At 40.1% G+C, this 24,255-nt stretch overlaps 1 protein-coding gene across 3 annotated transcripts in view; it reads left to right on the top strand.

Annotated features, from left to right (window-relative positions):
* Nucleotides 1–24,255, top strand: part of UBAC2 (UBA domain containing 2) — a 179,416-nt gene that overhangs the window by 14,263 nt on the left and 140,898 nt on the right. For 2 of the 3 annotated variants that reach the window (XM_012440952.2, XM_012440953.3), the window contains exon 2: nucleotides 20,802–20,929. In XM_012440952.2, coding sequence (XP_012296375.2) covers nucleotides 20,802–20,929 — 128 coding nt within the window. Of the gene's footprint in view, nucleotides 1–20,801; nucleotides 20,930–22,919; nucleotides 22,939–24,255 lie in introns of those variants that run through there. The other variant, XM_064362183.1, reaches the window with a different exon arrangement.

Here is a 24,255-nt window from a genome sequence, read left to right as displayed (position 1 = left end):
CTCAAACTCCTGACCTCAGGTGATCCGCCCACCTCAGCTTCCCAAAGTGCTGGAATTACAGGCTTGAGCCACTGTACCCAGCCTATTATTTTTATAGTTAGCACCTACCAATGGCAAAGTGACGTTTGTTTTCCATTTGCTGTAGTGATGTCAAGTTTCCTTTAAAATATTTATGTGAATCATAGTAAGGTGATTTAAATAAAAATAATAAATAACAGGATCGGGCAGGCAGAAACTGTGTAGTGGTAATGCCTGCAGTTTAAGAAATGCCCTCAGTTCTCCTGAGGATTGCTTATATTCCTCCCCTGGTCTTGATGTTTGTTAATTCTTTCTCTGGACTCTGTTGAAAGGACACACTTCTCTGGTGTTTGAGGGTTCTTTTATTTTGAAACAACTTTGTAAGGGTGGGAATGTGGACAGGTGTCCTGGGTCTGCTGTCTTAAGATTGGAATTTTACCTGGCTGCCTTCTTGGTTTCCTTGTTTTTGTTGGACTCTCTTTTTCGAATTCATTTTAGTGTTTGGAGTTTCTGTGGGACTTGTTCCCCGCTTTAGCTAGGCTGTTGCTCAGGTCAGAGGCTGGAGATGTTGGCAGCATCTGATATCTTGTCTCCTCACCCACTAGGTGCTGAAGGGCCACTTAGAGGCCCAAATTTGCAAGGATTTTTCTGCTCGGGTCTCTTAGGATTTTCTCCCATGTAGCAGCGGGAGAGGTCCCAGCCTTGAAACCAGACTTGCGTTTCTCTGCTGCGCAGGCATGTGCTCTGCTTGCCCTCTTTCTCCAACCAGACCCATGTAGGCTATGCTGAAACTCTGTGGAGGCAGACCCCTCTTCTGTGTGGCCTGGGGATGTTCCAGTGCCATTTTTGTAGCTCCGGCATCCTTACTTGTCACCCTGTTTGGTTGACTCTGACTCCTTGGGTCCTTGAACACAGGGAGGCACCCCGGCTTGGGGCGAGCTGTTACCTGTACACGCCGGCATGTGGCCCTCTGTTGTCTCAGCTGCACTGATGGACGCCCACCACGCAGTGCTTCTCCAGGCCCCAGGTGTGTCCTTTGGTCTCTGTAGTGGGGGTGTGGGGTGGTTGGAGAGGAGAGTTACTTGCCAGCACTTTAAAATTGGAATATTTCAGACCTAAGTTCAGGTATCTGTGTCCTGAGGCGGATGATCTGACAGCCTCAGGGCTGAGTTGTTAGGTGGCAGTGTCCACCGAGCTCACCTTCTTGCCATCGAGCTCACCTTCTTGCCATTGTCTCCCCCATTCCCCTGCCTGCCTGGCCTCTGTAGGCACTTGAATTTACAACAGTTTTTCTTGCCACTAACCACACCTTTCCCCACTTGAAAAGTATTATTTCTTCTCGCTTACAGTTTATCACATGGTCCAGAACTTTCTCTAGGCTTCCTGATTCACTTTTTGAGAGTTGTTCCTACTGTTGACTGATTTAGCCCATATTTATGTGTAACAATCATAATTTTTAAAAACCTCTTTTGGCTTTTAAAATTTTTTCATTATATTTCTTGTCTAATTAGTACTTTTAGTAATTACTGCTTTTTACATTTAATGAAAGTGTTAATGTTTGTATAAAATCTCCCTAAGAGCTATAAACCCAATTGGCCACCACAGTGATGGGCTCAAAATGAAAATTTAGATGCCCAATGCCTTTGCTGACTTGGAGATTTGACACACTTTTCCCTGGCATGCAAGCCTCTGTGTTCGGTGCTGTTTTAGGACTTCCTTTTTAAATTTTATAGCTCACTCTTTCCTCCCTTCTAATTCACACTGTTTAAGTATTTTAAATGTGGAGCACATTTTTGTATCTAGACAGTAAGTCCTTCTCTTTCCTGACCTTTTTTTTTTCCTGGAAACTTCTTAGTACTTTCTCCTGTGTATTTTCCTGATAAACTTTATAACAATTGCTTTGATAACAAGTGTTTGTTGGCTGCCGTCCTGAGCCAGGCACTCTGCCCAGTTGTTTGGAGACTTGCATGAGGAGTGGTCAGTGTGGTGGGTATCAGTGTCATGGAATTCTCCTCAATGCATTAGGGACAGGAGCTTATTGAGGGATGGCTTCCAGTGTTTTACTTCTAAACACTGTAGGGAAACAGGTGTAACAAAAATAAACCTGGAACCTTTTGATCCCTGGGCAGTCTTTGTTGAGATGGTCACCCGGAGGCACTCATTCCTCCCTAAAGTGGTCACTGAATCTACGTTTCATTAAGTTTTCTAGGAAGTCCAGAGACTTGAGGAATAAATCATAGTGGAAGCGGAAGGTGCCCCTTGCAAGGCACGGCTTTACTGTGCTTTTGTGGATTTCTGCCCTTAGTTTTGGTTTAGCTTCTTTCCAATGAAAAACTTTATAAGAAAGTTACTTTATGAGACACCAAGTCACCCCATTCTTGTGGGAACCCTGAGAAGTTTACCAAATAGTTAAGTAGTCAGATATAGGAAAACCAGTGTTGTGGTAGGATATGGCAGCCCCTCCTCTTAAGGGTATTAACCATACAGGGCTTTTGATGTGTGTATTTTTACATGCGTGACTTGTAGGGGCAGGCAGAGTTCCAGGGTTGCTCCCCTGCCTGTCTGTCTTCAGCTAGAATGCTTCTGTAACAGCCCACGGGGTAAGCTTTGCAAGGCCTATGGTTAGTGTCTCCAGTACCCAAAAGATACATATTTTTATTCAGGTACAATGTGCCATTTTAACCATTTTAAAATGTTCACTTACTGACTTCCAGGACATTTACATTGTTGTACAATTAACACCAACCACAATTTAATTCCAGAACATTTTATCATGCCAGAAAGCTTGTCCACCCTGCAGCCCATGGGCCATATGCAGCCCAGGACGGCTTTGAATGTGGCCCAACACAAATCTGTAAACTTTCTTAAAACATTCTGAGATTTTTTGCAATTTTGTTTAAGCTTATCAACTGTAGTTAGTGTTAGTGTACTTTATGTGTGGCCCAAGATAATTCTTCTTTTCCAGTGTGGCCCAGGGAAGCCAAAAGATTAGACACCCCTGCATTAAGCAGTCATGCCCCATTACCTTCTCCCAACTGCCCCTGACAAACACTAATCTGCTTTCAGTCTCTATGGATTTTTAAATTCTGGACATTTCATATAAAAGGAATCATGCACGATGTAAATTTGTGTAACTGGCTTTTTTTTTTTTTTTTTTTTTACTTAGCATAATGTTTTTGAGGTTCATCCATGTTGTAGCATGTATCAGGATCCATTCCTTTTATGGCTGAATAATATTCCATTGTATGGATATACATTTTGTCCATTCATTTGCTGATGGACATTGGTTTGTATCCACTTTTTGTCTTATGATAATGCAACTATGAACATTTGTATGTAGGCTTTTGTGGAAAAACAACAACTGTGTTTTCAGTTTTCTTGGGTATATTCGTCAGAGTGGAATTGCTAGGTCATGTGATAATTCTATGCTTGAATCTTTTTGAGGAACCAAAAAGATATATCTTAGGTATTAAAATAGTAACCATATAAAGTTATACTTCCTTCTTATATGTTAGAAAGAAATGGTTTCTTTATAGTCAGGCAGAACCAAGTTCAAATCTCAGCCTTTCTACTAACTAGCTGTGACTTTCAGTGAGTTATTTATCCTTTTTTAGTTTATTTCTTCACCAAGAGAATGCTGATAATTAATTCCTGCTTCAGGGCTATTGTAAGAATTCACTGAGATGTCATTACATGTAGAGTGCTTTTATTAGCACAGTGCCTGGCATAAAATAATTCATATATACTGTAATACTTATTTTAGGATGATACATAGTCACCCAAGCCTGATTAGTATTTATTGCCTCAAAGAAATGGCTGTGTACTTTGGTCAAACCAAAGAGAAATGGGACTCAAACGGAAATCTTAAACTTGAGTGTTTTATGTTACCTTTGCCCAAGAGGTGTTTTGCACTTTTACTTTTAATGTATTTTCTGTTATTCTCAAAATTTGTAGCATCCCTATTTTCAAAGGTGGAAGGATCTTCTGCATGGAAGTGACTTTTTTTAACCTTCTGTTTGGTCTCTGTTTGGGTTCTGTGTATGTGAACCACTTCCTGGCTCTGCTCACAGAGAGGCCAGAAGATTGCTAGTGACTTGCCCCATTTCAGTTCATAAGGATTTACCATATGGATCTTTTTCCTGAATTAGTAACTAGTTACAAATTATTTTTTCTAATTGTTAAAATAGTTTTTTTTTTTTTTGAATCTCATACTGTTGCTCAGGCTGTAGTGTAGTGGCACGATCTTGGCTCACTGCAATCTCCGCCTCCTGGGTTCAAGCAATTCTCCTGCCTCAGCCTCCTGAGTAGCTGGGACTACAGGCATGCACTAACACGCCCAGCTAATTTTTTTGTATTTTTAGTAGAAACATGGTTTCACCATATTGACCAGGATGGTCTCGATCTCCTGACCTCATGATCTGCCCGCCTCGGCCTCCCAAAGTGCTGGGATTATAGGTGTGAGCCACCGTGTCCAGACTACAATTGATTTTTTTTGGTAAAAAATTAAGATATCCTATGAACAGACCAAAGATTATCACTGTTAATATTTTGGTAGATACTTTTTCTTAAAGTATTTATATATTAGTTTTGTATAATAATACCAGTAGAATATTTTGCACTTATTATTTAGGAACATCTTTCCAAGGTATGAAATATTTTTCTACAACCTATTTCTTAATGTTGACTATTATTCCATTTTTATGGATAGAACATAACTTACCCATTTCCCTATTGGATATTCATGTTGTTTCTAGTCTTTTCACTAATAAGCAGTGCTGTGATGAACATCTTTGTAGCAGAAACTTTGTGCACATTTATGATAATTACTTTGGGCTAAATTCCTAGAAATGGATTTCTCAGATCTGTGTTGCAACCTCCACAGACTGCAGTCTTCTTACATTTCGTTCACAATTAACATTTACTTTTGTTACACACCACTTTGATTTCTGTTTGTGCCGTTTGTGATTGTGTATGTCTTTCACTTGAAATCCACGATGAAGGTGAAATTTTTTTGAACCATAGCACTATATGGCAATGCAGTGTAGTCAGTTGTATTGATAGTATCAGAGTTTGAACTCTGGTTTTGCTGCTCACTAGCCTCTTCTTGCGCACTATTTCAGTGTACTCAGCCTCACCTTTTATTCTATTTCTACAGTGTCCCATTTGGTGTGTAAACTGGTTTGTTGTATTTCTTTCTCTGTTCCTCCCATGGGGCTTCTTTTCTGTGGCCACCCTAGACCACTGAGGATAGAAGCTGATGGATAAAAATGCTGCCCTGTTTCCACCTGGGATGGTAGTTGAGACACACATTCACAAGGCTTCTTAGGAAGTCCTGCAGGAGTCCTGCAGGCCCCAGCACCCGTCAGAAACATGTCACTCATGGCGATCGCCTACTCGACAGTGCCCTTCTTTGGACTCTTCCTCTGTTTCCCTCCCCATGTCCTTCACTACTGCTCCCTGGGATCACATTCCAAAATAAAGTCCCTGCCTGTAAGCCTTTGTGTCACCCTTAACTCTCAGGGGAACCCTGGCTAGGACATTTTGTAGTCATGGATAGTAATGTACTCTCTGAGTCAGTTTTGTCTTCTGTATAAATCTGAGAAGAGTAATGTCTACCTCATAGGGTTATTTTGAGGATTAAACCCTGTAATTATTCATTCACCACATAGTTACTGAAAGGCATCTGTGTGCTAAGTGGTGGCGTTCTGGCTATGGGAATATAGCAGTAAGCAAGACAGCTAGGACCTTAGCTTTGTAGAGTTTGTATTCTGATGAAAGAGACAGATGAGGAAACAGAGAATTTCATGTAATAAAGAATGCCACAGAGCAAATTAAGCAGGATGATGCACTCAAAAGCAAAAAATCACAATGGAGGGCCACTCTGAGGAGGTGCTATTTGAAATGAGGACTGAATGCTGAGAATAAGCTGGACATGGGAAGAACAATTTGGGTAGAGAGAGTAACAGGCACATAGGCCCTGTAGTGGGAGTGGCAGGAACAAAGTAGCACACAAAAAGTGCCGTGCTAATGCCTCCACTTCCTGAGTGCTTAATAATGTTGGCTGCTGTTAGTAGTTACTGGTTGGCTATATTAGTAATAATAGGTGAGGTTAGATCAAAGGGATGTCCTACTATTATTAACTAGATAGCAGTGAGTGGTCAGTTTAGCCTTGTGGATTGAAGGCAAATTGGTTTCAGAATAAGCAGATAATTGGGCAGGATGAGACTGGTTTTATAGTATACTTTAACTTGATATGGTAAATTACATTGATTTGCTTGCATTCCCAGGATAAGCTTTATTTGGTCATGATGTATTCTTTTAAAATAATGCAAGGTTTGATTTACTGATGTTTTGTTGAGAATTTTATATCTGTTAATATGTTCATAAAGTATATTGGTCTATTTTTTGCCTTTTAATATCTTTGGCTTCAGTATCTGTGTAACATTGGCTTCATAACATGAGTTGGAAAATGTTCCCTATTTTTCTGTGTTGTAAAAGAGTTTTTGTAGAATTGGTATTCTTTTCCCTGAATTCTCCTCTGAAGCCATGAGGCTTGGGGTTTTCTTTGTTGGAAGCCTTTTAACTATAAATTCAATTTCGTAATATCTATGGGACTATTTAAGTTATCCATTTCTTCTTGAATGAGCTTTGGTAGGTTGTGTCTTCCAAGGAGTTTGCCTATTTCACCTAAGTTGTCAAATTTATGGGCATAAAGTGTTTCCTAATATTCCCTTTAAAAAATTAGTTGTGATAAGAAATGCATAACATAAAATGTACTATTTTAACTATTTTTAAGTGCACAGTTCAGTGACATTAAGTACATTCACACTGTTGTGCAACTTACTATCCTTTTAATGTCTCTGGCATCTGTAGTGATGTCTCCCCTTCATTCCTGATACTGATAATGGTGTCTTCTCTCTTTCCTGATCAATTCTGTTAGAAGTGTATCAGTTTTATTGATCTCAGAGAACCAGTTTTTAGTTTCATTGATTTGTCTCTATTATAGTTTGGTTTTTCCATTTCACTGATTTCTACTCTTAATTATTTCTTTACATCTGCTTGCTTAGGTTTTAATTTGTTCCTCTTTTTCTAGTTTTTATTAAAGATTGTAACCTACACCATTATTTGGGAACTTTTTGTTTCCTAATATTAGCATTTTTATGCTGCACTTTTCCCTTTAAGCATTGCTTTACTTGCAGTCCACACAGTTTGCTTGGTTGTGCTTTATTTTTTATTATATTTTAAATATAGCCTAATTTCCTTTGTGACTTCCTCTTTGACCCAGATACTGTTTAGAAATGTGTTGTTGAGTTTTGACATATTTGGGGGATTTTCCATATTTCTGTTGTTGGTTTCTAATTTTTTTGTGGTCAAGGAACATGCTTTGTGTGATTTTTTTTTTTTTTTTTTGAAATGGAGTCTTGCTCTGTTGCCCAGGCTGGAGTGCAGTGGCACGATCTTGGCTCACTGCAACCTCTGCCTCCCAGGTTCAAATGATTTCCCTGCCTCAGCCTCCCGAGTAGCTGTGACTACAGGTGTGCACCACCACACCTGGCTAAGTTTTGTATTTTAAGTAGAGATGTGGTGTCATCATATTGGCCAGGCTGGTCTCAAACTCCTGACCTTGTGATCCACCTGCCTCAGCCACTCAAAGTGCTGGGATTACAGGTGTGACCCACTGTACCCGGCCTGTATGATTTTAATTCCTTTAAATTTTTTGATGAATCTTCTATGCCCAGAATATAGTCTATTTTGGTGAATGTTCCATATGCACTTGAAAAAATATGTAACTTGCTGTTGTTGGGTGGAATGTTCTATAATTGTCAATCAAGCCAAATTGGTTGATAATGTTTTTCAGGTCTTGTATATCCTTATTGGTTTTACTAGTCAGCTTGGGCTGCCGTAACAAAATACCACAGACTGGGTGGCTTAAAGAACAGAAATTAATTTTCTCATAGCCCCAGAAGCTAGAAGTCCAAACTCAGGGTTTTGGCAGGTTTGGTTTCTCCCAGGGCCTTGCAGGAGCTTGTTGGCTTCTAGCTGTGTCATCACATGGTCTTTCCTTTGTGTGTTCGAGCATCCCTGAGTCTCTCCCTTTTCTTATAAAGACATGTCACATTGAATTAGGGCTCCATCCATCCTTATGACCTCATTTGACCTTAATTACCTCTTTAAAGGGCCTGTCTCCAAACATAGTCAACATAGAACGTCAACATACAAATTTTAGGGGGACACATTCAGTCCATAACAGTGGTTTTCTGTTTACTTGTATTATCCATTACTGTGAGAAGAGTGCTGAATTCTCCAACTATATTTGTGGATTTGTCTGTTTCTCATTTCAGTTCTATTAATTTTCACTTCATGTAAAAAAGGACTTCATTGAAGTCCTTTCTGAGCTCTCAGATTCTGTGATTCACTGTGCATCCCCACCCAATGTTTTAATTATGAAAAATTTCAAGCATGCCACGAAGTAGAAAGAGTGGTACACTGAACACCCGTATACCCACCACCTAATTAAAATGTTAATTCAATAATTAACATTTTACTGTGTTTGCTTTAGCAAATATCTGTCCCTTTATTTATTTGATCAGTACCATATTATTTTTTAAAAATGCATTACAAAGTAGATTATAGTCACATTTTCTTTAAACACTTAAATGAGCGTTGTTACTAACCAGAATTTAGTAATTGTTTGAAGTTTTATTTTTGAGGTAAAATTTTTATGTAGTAAAACTATAAATCTTGAGTTGATCAGTGAATCTTGTTGTCCATGATGATACTGTATACTTATCCTATGATGTGCAACTTTTTGGATATTTGTGTATTACTGCTTTCCACATAGGTTTTTGAGATCTGATTTTTGCTCATCTTGAGAGGAATACTTAATGGTAATTATCAGATCTGTATTTTTAGGGGTTTGTTTGGTCCTGGACAGAATTAAAATGGTTGTGTAAATAGGGTCAGTTATTAGTTCAGTAAGTATTTGCTTATATTTAGTTTTAACTTTTAATTGGGGTAAAATGTACCTAATATAAAATGTACAATCTTAACTATTTTTGTGTAGAGTCCAGTAGTATTAAGTATGTTCATATTGTACAACCGATGTCTATAACTCTTCTCATCTTGCAGAACTGAAACTCTGTACCCATTAAACAACTTCCCATTCCTCCCCAACCCCCGCTGCACTCTGCCTCTGGCAACCACTATTCTACTTTCTGCCTCTGTGAATTTTACTACTTTAGGTACTGCAAATAAATGGAATCATATAATATTTGTCTTTTTGTGACTGATTTCATGTAGCATAATGTCCTCAAGGGTCGTGCATGTGACACAGTTTCCTTCCTTTTTAAGGCTGAATTAAATTCCATTATATGTGTATGCCACATTTTGTTTACCCATTTAGCCATTCATCTGCCCGTGAACTCCTGGGTTGCTCCCACCAGTATTTGAGCACTTCTTACACATCCGTCTCCTTTTTTTTTTAACAAACACTCTTGACTGCCTTTACCTGCCAGATCCTATTAGAGGCATGAGGGATGCTGCAATAGGGAACATACCAGACAGAGCTGCTGCCCTAAAGGAGCTTGTGTTCTAGTGGAGACTGAAGGTAGGGGGATGGACAGTAGACCAAGAAACATATTTCCTTGATTCTAAAATGCATTTGTTTCCACATTTTAATGATTCTAGAATTGGAATGTGCCTTATAATTGATGACATCTTAGAATTATGTTTGGCAGTATTTGTTTTTTAGTGGCACTGAAAATAATGTTGTATCAATTTGAATCATAAAGTCAATGAATCACTATTAAATCTACTGTCAAGTGCTATGAAAAAAAGCAGGACAAAGGATAAGGAGGTATTTGAGCAGAGTACATGTTTAGTTGAAATATTTTTTCATAGCAGGACTTCATCCCTGAAGGAGGCAGTGTGTTGACACAAACTCTGACCTCACTGAACTGGTAACACTCTGCAGACTGGTTACTTTGAGTGGCACTGGTAGAGAGGAGAGAGACCTGGCAGGTGAAGGCTTGGGGGAGCATTTTGCAAGATGAGCGCAGATGTTATAGGTGGGAAAGACAACATCTCAGTAACTCAGGGCCATCTCAGTAACTGCCAATAGTTCTTCCAGTTGTTCAGAACAAAAACTAGTTTTATTCTTGACTTCTCCATCTACCCATACACACAGTTAGTCAGCATATCCTGCCTGCAGTACCTTCACAGCATATCCCAGTTCCAGCCTCCCTCTTCATCTCCACCTCTATCCTGCTGGTTCGAGTATCCTCCTCTCTTCCCTGGATTCCCTAACAGCCTCCTAACTGGTTTCCTATCTTCCACCCTTGCCTTCCTGTAGTTTCTTCTCAATTTAGCAACAAAAATCATCATTTAAAAACATGTCCAATCATGTTATTCCTCAACTTAGTCCTCCCCAAAGCACCCTGTCACATCCGGAGGAAAGGTTAAAGTCCTCATAATGGCCTGTAGGGCTCTGGACTATTCCCTGCACTGCCACATCTTTGACCTTAGCTCCCTCCCTTTCTGCCTTGTGCTCATTCTGCTTTTAGCCAGTTGGCAGCCTTATCATTTCTTAATCATGTTGAGCATGTTTTCACCTCAAAGCATTTGTACTTGCTTTTACTTCTGCCAGGATCACCCTTCTCAGATATCTGCAAGGCCTATGTCTTCGGGTCTCTGCCCAAATCTACCTTACAAGAAGATCTTCCCTAACCACGCTGGATAAGACAGCACCCCTTCTTCCCCACCAGCAGTGGGCCAAGTTATGCTGCAATAGCCAACAACTCCGAAATATCAGGAACCTGAGATAACAAGGCTTTCATCTCACTGGTGTTCCATTTCCATTGCAAGTTCCCTGGGAGGGGTCCACTCCACACTGTTGTCAGCCCTGGGAGCTGGCTGATAGCCACCATCTTGCACACTGGCAGGTGAAAAGAGCAAGAGTGATTCCCTGACTCTTAAAGTGTCCTCCTGGAAGTGACATAGCTTTCATTTATTTGGCCAGAGCAAGTCACATGGCCATGCCTCACTTGATTTGGGAGTAGGGGTGGGGAGCAGTCCTACCATGTGTTTGGGAAGAGAAAGGAAATACATGGTGAATAACAAAGCCGCAGATTTAATTTTCCTTCATTTTTTGTAGCATTTGTTTCCATCTGACATAATGTATATCTACTTTGTTTGGTTTGTTGTTTTTCTCTCCTGTCTAGACTCTAAACCACAAGGCTAGGGACTTTGTCCACAGTTCATTGCTGTGCCTCAGGACCTAGAGTAATGTATGGTATACCATGGATGCCTACTCATATTTAGATAATGAGAATACCAAAGCAAACCATTCATTTATTCATTTATTGGATATGTTGGGAGTTTGGTATTCAAGTTGAGAGTGTGAATTTGGGAGGTTTGAGGAGAAAGGAAGAGATGTTGTGAGATAAGTTGTAGAGCAGACATACTAGAGAAAAATCAGTGGAAACACTTGTCAGTGGAGAGTGTCACCTTGAGATTTGAGACCAAGAATTGTAGCTCAGCTGTGTGACTTTCTTCAGTCATGTTGACTTGCTCAGAAGCTGGCAAGGAAGAGGGAGGAGTGATGGGGCTCACTGCACAAAGGACAGGTGGAAACCCAAGTTGAAGGAAACCTGAATCAAGCTGCCCCTTGCACTTACATCACCCCTGCTCCATCATCAGTCCTGTCAGAGTCACACAGGAGCTTGCCTTTAATGCGGGACGCCTGGGGTGTTGTGATGGTACTTGTGGTAGGAGCAATATGCCCTATATTCATTCTTCTTTTTTTTTTTTTTTTAAGACAGAATCTCTCTCTGTCGCCCAGGGTGGATGGAGTGCAATGGCACGATCTTGGCTCACTGCAACCTCTGCCTCCCAGGTTCAAGCAATTATCCTGCCTCAGCCTCCTGAATAACTGGGATTACAGGTGCCTCCCCACACACCTGGCTAATTTTTCTATTTTTAGTAGAGATGGGGTTTTAACCATGTTGGCCAGGTTGGTCTCAAACTCCTGACCTCAGGTGATCCACCCGCCTTGGCCTCTCAAAGTGCTGGGATTATAGGCGTGAGCCACCAAGTGGCCCCTATTTTCATTCTTTATTTCATTTTCTTCTCATAACACTTTTGAGGTAGGTTCTCATCTCCATTTTACAGGTGAGGAAAATGAGGCTAAAATGGCTCAATATAGGATTCAGGTTGTTTAGGCTCATAGCCATGGTGCTGTCCTCCACTCTTAAATTACTAGGCAATGAGGAACTTAGTTAGATTTTACATTCCATGGAGCCTTCTTTGCATTTTGGTCATGAAGAAAGTATGCAAGCATTTACTAATGGTTCCAGTTTAGATGCTTACAAGACCTGACCAGAGAGGAAATAGTTGGGCTATTTTTATATGCTTAAACAAGTACAATAACCACAGTGTCAACTGTAACTGGTAAATTCGCCCCCAGGGAATTTCTTATGAATAAGATGAAGGTGCACCTCACAGAATCTGAGAATGTCCCCATCAGTGAGGCTTTTCTGTGATCTTGGCTATTAATGATGTGGATGTTTCATCTGTGCAAGGGATGGTGCTAGGCTTCATTGTGGATGTAGAAAAGAGTAAGGCATGTGGCTTCCCTTCAGGAATCTTTATTGTAGTGAGGATAGCAAAACTGTACAAACCATGACTGATCATAGTAGTGTGTGGGAACAAGGGTGAAGAGTTGGGGAAAAACCCTTTAGGCTAAAATGGTTCACTCAGGCTGTTGGAGGAAAGTAGAAACAACTGTAGATTGAAGGCTGCATAAGGTTTAGATAAGGGAGTATCTGTGCTAATAAGGAAGGCATTTATGATATTTGGGGATTTAAATCTGGAAAAATTTTCCAAAGGCATTGAAACAGAAAGCAACATGTTCAGGAGGTAGTGAGCTGTGCAGTTTGGTTGCAGCAAAGGCTCCTGAGAACTAAGCAATGGAGGTTGTGCTGGAGAGGCAGGAGGCCCAGAATGTGGGGAGGTCTGGACAACCAAGGTCAGAGACTTGTCGTTTGAGCTTGAAGGTCATAGAGAAGTGACCACATTGCAGCCTTGTTTTAGGAAAGAGTATGCGCGCGCGCACACACACACACACACACACACACACTCCTTGCTTTGCAAGATGATGCAGGACCATAACAATGACTGTGCAAGTTGAAACCAGGCGAAACTATTTTAATAATCAATGGGGAAAATTTGGATTGTTCCATGAATTTTAAAAATCTTTATCGAAAGGATGCTTTGTTACAACTTTAGTTCTCTCATAAATGTGTAGTTATAAATCATAGGGAAATGAAAAAATAGTTAAACAATATACTGTAATTTATTAAAAACATTAGAGACATTGAGAATTAAAGTGTTTTATTTGTTTGTAAGAAACTTATCAAGAGCAGTTTGAACAGTGTTTGCCTTCTTCCTGTTGTGTAACTTACGGGGAGTACCTATCGTAATACCTTGTGAATTGTCATACACCTTTCTGACTTTGCCTAAGTATCCACTAATTTATTCTCTCTGCTTTCAATGTAATGAAATATCTCTGAGAGTTTCCTTAATGTGTAGATTTTTGCCAGGATCACTTCCTCTGGGTCATCACAGTTACTATTTTAGTTTACTATTGCTTCTGTAACATTATCACAAATGTGAAGTTTTAAAGCAAAAGAAATATGGCTAGGCACAGTGGCTTATGCCTGTAATCCTAGGACTTTGGGAGGCCGAGGCAGGAAGATTCCCTGAGCTCAGGAGTTTGAGACCCGCCTGGGCACCATGGTGAAACCCTGTCTTTACTAAAAGTACAGAAACATTAGCTGGGCATGGGGGCATGCACCTGTAGTCCCAGCTACTTGGGAGGCTGAGGCATGAGAATTGCTTGAACCTGGGAGTTGGCAGAGGTTGCAGTGAGCTGAGGTTGTGCCACTGCACTCCAGCCTAGGCAACAGAGTGAGACTCTGTCTCAAAAAAAAAAGACTTGTGATTACATTGGATCCAGCTGGATATCTTAGATAATCTCCTCATCTCAAGGACATCTGATTAGCAACCTCAATTCTGTCTGCAACCTTAACACCTTCTTGCTGTATAACCCAACATAATCACAGGTTCTGGGAATCAGGATGTGGACCTCCTTGGGGAACCAGTATTCTGACTATCACAGTCACCTTCCTCTTGATATGTTCACTTTCACTGGGTTTCCCTGGCTGTCCATCTAGAGTCTCTTGAATGGTGGCAGTGTCAACATTCCTGTGGTTATTTCTTTTATAACCTTTATAACATTTCTTTTATACATTTGATTCAAATTTCACTTTCAGCACTATTACTTTTCGTTTCTTTGCTATATGCTTTTTTTTTTTTTTGAGATGGAGTTTCTCTCTGTCATCCAGGCTGGAGTGCAGTGGTATGATCTTGGCTCACTGCAGCCTCTGTTTCCTGGGTTCAAATGAGTCTCCCACCTCAGCCTCCCAAGTAGCTGGGACTACAGGTGCCACCATGCCCAGCTAATTTTTGTATTTTTAGTAGAGATGGGGTTTTGCCATGTTGACCAGGCTGGTCTCGAACTCTTGACTTCAAGTGATCCGCCTATCTCAGCCTTCCAAAGTTCTGGGATTACAGATGTGAGCCATCACGCCTGGCCCTCTTTGTTGTATACTTTCATCTTTATTGACTAGTTCCCTCTTTTCATGGTCTATTTTTGTAAAATGTCACATGAATTTATCATTGGAAGATGAGGCAGCGCATAGGCTTTGCTCTCTGTGCCTGAATGGAATAACAGCTGCCCAGTGACCAGTCACTGACAGACTTGGAGAGAAGTGACATATATGATTGGTCACTGATCATAGTACACGTCTTACTGACATAATGATTTATATACTGAAGAACTGGTGTTATTTTACCAAATCATGGTAACTGAAGTCTGTGCCTATCAGAGCTATGCAGAAATGAGGAACTAACAGTGTGTGCATTTTTGTACCATGTCTACATGTATATATATAAGTTAACGTGTGTTATTTGTTTTCTAAAAAAGGAAAATTGGGAGTTAAGCTAGAAACTATTAGTGCGTATCTATGGGAGTGGGTTGGGGGGTATGGGATAGAGGGGATAAATAACTGAAGTGAAAGTAAAACTTTGTTTTTCATAGTTTTGGTTTTGAACAGTGTAAATATTTAACATTCAAAAATTTTAATGGGGAAAGAAGCAAACTTTAGCATTGAATGTAAACAGAAATAAACAAACTTCTGTATTATAACCACCAGGGAAAAGAATTATTTCAAGTAGTTTTTGAACACAGGACTCCGTCCATCCTTAGTGGAGATATATGTATACACACACATTCTAAGGACCAAAACAAAAACAAAATCTTCTAAGATATCTTAAACTTTTCCCAGTGGGCTTAATAAACAGTTTATTGTTTATAATGATGCTGATATTATAATATTAAAATTATTTTATGTGTAACCAAGGATAAAGCAAGCAGGTAACTATTAATATTTAAGAGAGAAAAGACAGAAATGCAAAGAGCTTAAGAAAAAGCACTGTAGGCCAGGCATGGTGGCTCACGCCTATGATCCCAACACTTTGGGAGGCTGAGCCGGGCAGATCACTTGAGCTCAGGGGTTCAAGACCATCCTGGGTCACATGGGAAAACCCTGTCACTACATAAATAAAAAAATTAAAAATGGCCAGGCATGGTGCCTTGCCCCTGTAATCCCAGCTACTTGGGAGGCTGAGGCAGGAGGATTGCTTGAGCCTAGGAGGTGCAGGTTGCAGTGAACTGAGATCATGCCACTGCACTCTAGCCTGGGCTATATAAGGAGACCCTATCTTAAAAAAAGAAAAGAAAAAGAGTACTGGAGTGTTAAATTGTTGAATTTGAATTGGAAATATCATTATGAATCATGATTTCAAAAATATATTTTCTAGCGCTGATTACTGAAAGAGCTAGAAGCATTGGGATCCAAAATTACAGTGAGCACATCTAGTACCCAGATTTGGTTTCTTTTTTTTTTTTTTTTTTCTTGAGATGAAGTCTCTCATTGTTGCCCAAGCTGGAGTGTAACAGCACAATCTTGCCTAACTGTAACCTCCACTTTCTGGGTTCCAGTGATTCTCCTGCCTCAGCCTCCTGAGTAGCTGGGACTACAGGCACATGCCACCATACCCGGCTAATTTTTGTATTTTTAGTAGAGACAGGGTTTCACTAGGTTGGCCAGGCTAATCTTGAACTCCTGACCTTGTGATCCACCTGCCTCAGCCTCCCAAAATGCTGGGATTACAGACGTGAGCCACAGCACCCAGCCTCAGATTTTGTTTCTAAAGACCATTCCCCAACATTCCCCATTCCCTAACAGGGATCCTTAGAGAAATTCTAGGTCTTGGACAGGGAGAGTACAGGAGAGCCTAAAGCAAGGACAAAATGGGTAAGTGGGGCAGCCAGAGCAGGCATGGAGGGCCATGGTTGAAAGGCCGCAGGAGCTAGTCAGAGGGCTTCCACCCAGACAGTTTGAATGTTGGAAAAAGAATGCAGCTGATTGTAACACATTGACTAAGTAAAAATCCATGAGTATAGAGTGATACCGAGATACAAGAAGAATGAAGACAGAATGCCAGCTAAGAAATATAAAAGCAATGACAGAATTATCAAAATTATGATTGTGTAAGTCTTAATTGTAAACTTTTTCACAATAAAAGGATGGGAGAATACAACTGTATTAAGAGAAAAAAGGCAATGTTTTTGGTTCTTGATGAAGCTTAAGTGTTTCATTATTTGATGGAAATCTCTGCCATGTTTTTGGAACCAAATCTGCTGGTACCACTTGAGTTCTCAAGACTAGTCTTTTGATACTATGAATATTACAGGGTTATTATATGAAGTAATTATTTCCAAGGAAAACATGTTAATTTAGCGGTTTTCCTAGATTTAGATTCTCTTTATATTTCTGAGCTCCCATGGTAGGCCAGACACTGTGCTAGCCATTTCTACATGCATTACCTCACTTCATTCTTAGCGTAACCCTGAGAATTAGGTCAGATGAGGTGACTGAAGCTCAGAGAGGTCAGATGCTGTGTCCAATGACAAGCATCAGTAAGTGTGAAAATGAGGGTTCAAGCCCAAGTCCTCTGGGCCCCAGGTCCTTTCCCTTCTCATAGCGCTTGTTCTGCCCCATGGATTAGCTCAGCAGGTAGCTTCAGGGGCTTGTTTTCAGGGTCTATGAGAGAGGAAAGCACGAAAACACAAAGGTGGAACCAAGGAAGATCAGGAGGGAGAGAAGAGGCTACCTAGATGTCTCACAATAGTGCACATTTTGATTAAATGACATACTTGGAGGAAATGTTCCTGAGTAGGTAAAAGCTGACATTTTGTTGTATTGGGGAAAAAAAGTGAGCTAGTTTTTTCTCTCATATCAGAGGGAAGAGAGAAGACATTTATAGTTTCTAAAATAACCTTAGTAGTATAATTCTTTCATACTTAATATGTAAATGATTAGATCAAGGAGGAAGAGGGCTGTGACTGCTTTAGTGCAAGGCAGAGATTACACTAGGCTCTCCTGGAAAACTGACCTGGGCTCCAATTGTACTCATGGTGGAAAATCTCAGGAGGCCACTGCAAACAGCAGTGTTAACACTTTGGCTTCTTTTAATTTTTTAAAAACAAAACACCTAGGAACAATTTAACCAAAGATGTGAAATATATATACAAGGAAAACTATCAAACACTGATGAAAGAACTTGAAGAACACACAGAAAATGAAAGGGTATTCCATGCTTATGGATTGGAAGAATTAATATTGTTAAAATGGCAATACTACCTAAAGCAATTTACAGATTCAATGCAATCCTGTCAAAATATCAATGACATTTTTCACAGAAATAGAAAAACAAATCCTAAAATTTACATGGAGCCACAAAAGACTCTGAGTAGCCAAAGTAATCCTGAGCAAAAAGAACAAAGTGAAATATCACACTACCTGACTTCAAAATATACTACAGAGTAAAATCAGCAGGATACTGACATAAAAGCAGACACATAGACCAGTGGAGCAGATTAGAAAACCCAGATACAAATCCATGCATTTGCAGCCAACAAAGGTGCCAAGAACACAATGGAGAAGGGACAGTCTCTTCAAAAAATTTGTGCTGGGGTTGGGTGCAGTGGCTCATGCCTATCATCCTAGCCCTTTGGGAGGCTGAGGTGAGAGGATCACTTGAGACTAGGAGTTTGAGACCAGCCTGGGCAACATGACAAGACCATATCTCTACAAAAAAAAAAAAAAAAAAAAAGCCAGGTGTGGTAGCTTGTGCCTGTAGGTTCAGCTACTAGGGAAGTAGTAGGATCACTTGAGCCCAGGAGTTCAAGGCTGCAGTGAGCTATGATCATGCCACTGGACACCAATCTGAGCAATAGAGTGAGACCCTGTCTCAAAAAAAATTATGTTGGTGAAACTGGCTAACCATATGCAGAAAAATGAAAGACCCATATTTCTTAATATATATAAAAATTAAAGGAAATGGATTAAAGACTTAAGTCTAAGATCTGAAACTATGAAACCGATAGCAGAAAATGTTGGAGAAATGCTCCAGGACATTGCTCTAGGCAAAGATTTTTTGTTTAAGACCTCAAAAGCACAGGCTGACAAAGGAAAAATAGACAAATGGGATTACCTCAAACTAAAAAGCTCCTGTTGCACAGAAAAAGAAAGTCAACAAAGAGATAACCCACAGAATGGGAGAAAATACTTGCAATACTTGCAGATTAATCCATCTGTCAAGGGATTAATAACCAGAATTTGTAAGGAGCTCAAACAACTCAATAGCAAAAACCCAAATAATCCCATTTAAAAGTGGGCAAAAGATCTGAATAGACGCAACGCTTCTCAAAAGATGACATACAACTGGCCAACAGGCATATGAAGAGATATTCAACATCATTGATCGTCAGAGAAATGCAAATCAAAACCACAATGAGCTATTTCACAAATATTTCACGATGAGCCATGAATTAGAATAGCTTTTATCAAAAAGACAGGAGTAACAGAGGCTGGCTGCCAGATGCGGTGGCTCACGCCTGTAATCGTAGTACTCTGGGAGGCCGAGGTGGGTGGATCACCTGAATTCAGGAGTTCAAGACCAGCCTGACCAACATGGTGAAATCCTATCTCTACTAAAAATACAAAAATTAGCTGAGTGTGGTGGTGGGCACCTGTAATCCCAGACTTGGGAAGCTGAGGTAGGAGAATCACTTGAACCCTGGGGGATGGAGGTTGCAGTGAGCTGAGATCACACCACTTCATTTCAGCCTGGGTGAAAGAGCAAAACTCTCTACAAAACAAAAAACCCCCAAAAACCCAAAACAAACAGGCTGGCCAGGATGTGGAGAAAGGGGAACCCTAGTACACTGTTGGTGGGGATGTAAATTAGTACAGTCACAGTGGAAAACAGTATGGAGATTCTTCAAATAGTATATGATCCACTACTTGATATATATTCAAAAGAAAGGAAATCAGTATATCAAAGAGATACCTGCACTCCCATGTTTATTGTAGCACTATTCACAATAGTCAAAATGTGGAATCAACTGAAGTGTCCATCAATGCATGAATGGAAAAAATATGGATGAATGGATAAAGAACACACACACACACACACACACACACACAGAGGAATATTATTCAGCCATAAAAAAGAATTAAATCCTGTCATTTGCAGCAGGATGGATGGAACTAGAAGACATGTTAAGTGAAATAAACTAAGAACAAAATGACAAAGATTCCATGTTCTCACACATAGGAGCTAATATAGTGGATCTCATGAAGATAGAGAGTAGGCTAGTGGTTATCAGAGGCTGGGAAGGGTAGGAGGGAGAGGGGGATAAAAAGAGGTTGATTAATGGGTACAAACATACACTTAGAAATAAGACTTGGTGTTCAGTAGATCAGTGGGGTATCTGTAGTTGACACTAATCTATCGGATGTTTCAGAATACCTAGAAGAGAATAATTCAGTGTTCCTAGCTTAAAGAAATAGTTCCCCGGGCCAGGCGCGGTAGCCCAAGCCTGTAATCCCAGCACTTTGGGAGGCTGAGGTGGGAGGATCACTTGAGCCCAGGAGTTTGAGACCAGCCTGGCTAACATGGCGAAATGTGGTCTCTACTAAGAAAATTAGCTAGGTGTGGTGGCATGTGCCTATAATCTCAGCCACTCAGGAAGCTGAGTCAGGAGAATCCCTTGAACCTGGGAGATGGAAGTTGCAGTGAGCTGAGATTACGCCACTGCACTCCAACTTGGGCGACAAAGTGAGACTCCATCTCTGGATGTGATTATATGAATGTATCAGATTATTACATGTTCTTCCAAAATATGTTCACCTACTATGTATCAATTGCAAAATAAAACTTAAAAATGTATTTATATATATGAACTTTTGTGCCTACTCAGGAGCTAACTGGCTGATTTGACGGAAAACACACTTCTCTTATTTCTTTACACTTGGGTAACCATTTTCTGAAAGGTGTTTCTATGGAAGTTCTGGCTGTAAACTTGGTCTCATTTAAGAGCCAACTGACAGTGAAGCGCTGCCAGTGCATTCTGCTTGTTTCCAGCGTCTTTTGATCACTTACTTCCACAGGTCAATGATTTGAAAATGGATGTTAGAACTAAATTTCAGAGTTTTTGGACTTTGTCTTCATTCTGAATTCTCTTGCTTTTCACCCACGTGGTTTTATAAATCTTAGGAACAATCATTCTGAAAGTGGTTTCCTTTTTCCTCCAGACAAGGCGCCCCTGTCGAAGAGCCTTCTGCTGGTACCCAGTGCCCTCTCCCTCCTGCTGGCCCTTCTCCTGCCTCACTGCCAGAAGCTCTTTGTGTATGACCTCCATGCAGTCAAGAATGATTTCCAGGTGAGCTCTGCCTCACTGGCCCGTCAGAAGAGCGAAGACAGTTTTTTTTTTCTCTAGATTTGCTTTTTCTTCCTACTATTAGTCCCTCAAAGCCTACAGTTTGTAAGAAATGTTTATTATTAATATTTCATTAAGAAACTTTTCTAGTTGTATTTATTGATTTTTTAGCAAAGCAGAGAATAATGAAGCAATGGCAGTATTTCCTTTTATTAGGCACATTTGTTTTCAGTTTCACTTTTTACTCAGAGAAATGCAATTTATAACTTCAAGGGAATTAAAAACAATGCTAAATCTTTTTTTAATGTCCAATGTGCATACTTAGCTTTGCCAAAACCTTTTCTCAATTTGAATATTTGCTTACAGGAGCTAGGCTCTGTCAGCTGTATCAAATTATGAATTTATGATACTTTTACAGTGATGGTTAAACGAAGTAGGAAATTTCTCTTGAGTTTCTGCTATGGGAAGGAGCAGAAGTTGTGGTTTTCAAGGTTTCTAGACTGATCTCATTGAAAATACTGGTTCTGGGTTCTTTATTGGAGTGGTAGTAAAAATTCTAGTGTATGACTGCCACCCTTTCTTTGCTAAACACAAGCCCATTTTAGCATAATAATCCATTTCTTGAACATTGACACCTTTTCTTCATAGTGATGTAATTAATACCATTGCTCAGATTGGCTTCAGCTTCCTATGTAGGTCTTTGAGTTATTTATCCGTATTACTGATTTCTCAGAAGATAGTATAGCTTCTGTATTATTTCAGTTGCTATAACGCAGTCGTTCTCAACCCTGGGCGCACATTAGAATCACCTGGAAAAACTTAAGAGATCTGTCTCCATATCTACACTTATGTATAGGTATAATTTATATCTAGATTTATGTAAACCCAGTATCTCACCCCAGAACAACAGTCAAAGAGTCTGGTGGTGGGACCTGGACATTGCCATCTTTTTAAAAACAACCCCCAGGAAATTCTAGTGTATGGCTGGCTTTAAGGACCACTAATGTAAGGGGCCCCAGGCCTTGGGTTGGTACCTTCCTAATTTCTGGAGTTAATTTGGTTCATTTGGCTAAGCCCACTCTGTGGGCATCTGTGCTTTAAAGGTGGTAATCTGCTTGGTTAGAAGAGGACCACTCTACTGTCCAGGAATGGGAATAGCCACATCCACATTGCCACTGTTAAAACACCTAAGAGGCTCTCAGTGTGTGTTCATGAGAGATACGGGAGTTTCAGTTCTGCCTTGGGAAATCTAAACACACATATACATGTAAGAACATGAGTCTGTAGGACACAGGTGTACACGACATCCTCGGGGGCGATAAAGGAAGTAGGGACCGGTGTCGGGGCGTAGCTCTGGAGAGTCTGAGGGATGTGAGCTTTCAGTTTGGTCTGAAAGAAGGGGTGACTGTGAATTAGCAGTGAAGAGAGGGAAGGGCATTTTACTTTAGGAAGTAACATGAACTTCAGACCCTTAGGAGTGTGCTACAGGATGCATGCTTTGAGATGAACCCAGGATAAGTCCAAGAGGGGCAGTTGATGAAGGGCTTTATTTTGCAAGTTCTGAATCTCCCAGATTTTGGCAATTAATGCAAAGGTACAGTCAGTTTTCTTTAGGTTGAGTTGCAGAAGCAGTGCTTTGCTGAGTGCAAGCCAGTTATCAGTCTTTAGGGGACATTCACCTGCATAATAATATGCAGTGGTTTATTCTTATACCATCTCTCACAGTTTTGTGTCCTTGAGCATGATTGCAACACATACATTATTTAAAACTGTAGCTAGCAGCTTTATTTTCATTAACTAAAAAAAATGGGGTTCTAGAAATGCAGTTTGTTGTATTTTAGTAATTATAAAGTCTCAATTTCCTTAATCCCCAGATTTTCTTAGTGGCTCTCAGAGCTTGTCCCTGAGTATTTTCATTGTAATATTAAATGTGGGGATAGAGGACTTGGAGCTGCCTCTTATGGTTTTTGAATCTGGCGTTCTGCAGAGATGACAGTCATCATCTGACACTGGTAAAGTACTTGACAGTTTCCTATGTGCTCTCACGTGTACTGCCTCAATGATCATATTGATGGACGTATATGCAGGCTGAAGTTTCAGTGTGACTCTGGTACTGTTTCTCCTTGAGCCCAGCTATGGCGTCAATACAGCCTGGTAGGCAACCATCCTCAGGTCAGCTGGGCTGGCAGCTGAGATGAACTCTGGTGGCCAGTAAAATCATGACAAAGACTCTGCCTAGTGTCTTGATTGGAGTAGAAACATATATGAAATGTTTTGACAGTTGATATCATCAGACTTCTCATTTGTATTCTTATTTCTGTTGGCAAGAGCACAGGTTATATGACTTTAGACAAATACTTTCTCTGTGCCTCTTTTTCCTTAAGACAGAGTTGGCTGGGCGTGGTGGCTCATGCCTGTAATCCCAGCACTTTGGGAGGCCAAGGCCGGCAGGTGGATGGATTGCTTGAGCCCAGGAGTTCAAGACCATCCTGAGCAACATGGCAAAACCCCATCTCTACAAAAAATACAAAAATTAGATGGGCGTGGTGGTGCATGCCTGTAGTCCTAGCTACTCAGGAGGCTGAGATGCAAGTATTGATTCAGTTCAGTAGGTTGAGCCTGCAATGAGATGTGATCATGCCACTGCCCTGCAAGCTGGGCAATAGAGTGAGACCCTGTCTTAAAAAAAAAAAAAAAAAAAAAAAGGAGTTAATATTACCAGTGTTCACAGCAGCATTATTCACAATAGCAAAAAGGTAGAAACTCAAATTATCAACAGATAAATGTATAAACAAAATGTGGTATATACATACCATAGAATACTATTCAACTATAAATGAGAATCAGATTTATACATACTTTACTATGAACCTTGAAAATATGCAAAGTGAAGTGAGCAAATGTAAAAGGAGAAATATATGATCTTACTTACATGAGGTATCTAGTATAAACTTAACTCATAGAGACATAAATAGAATATTGTTTCCTGGGGCTAAGGTGGGAGGGAACAGGGAGTTAGCACAGCGTTTCTGTCTGGGATGATGAAGAGCTCTGGAAATAGATAGTGATGATGGTTGTATAACGTTGTGAATTTGCTTAATACCACTGAATTGTTTACTCAGGAGTTAAAATCATAAATATTATGTCTGTTTTACTACAATAAAAATACAAAGAAAAGGTGGGATTAATATTTGTTTTACCTATCACATAAAGTAATTGTGAAGAGGAAATAAGATTAGAATGTTTGTTAAAAATCATTGGGATTATCTTTAAAAATCGGAAAAATGTTTAAGCAGACTCAAAATAGGCTGCTGAGTAGCTCTTTTTAT

This window comes from Aotus nancymaae, unplaced genomic scaffold (assembly GCF_030222135.1).
Source record: "Aotus nancymaae isolate 86718 unplaced genomic scaffold, 86718_ANA_hifiasm-v0.15.2.pri h1tg000048l, whole genome shotgun sequence".
NCBI classification, from domain to species: domain Eukaryota; kingdom Metazoa; phylum Chordata; class Mammalia; order Primates; family Aotidae; genus Aotus; species Aotus nancymaae.
Note: the sequence above shows the minus strand (reverse complement) of the source record. Positions and strands in the feature narration are given on the sequence as shown.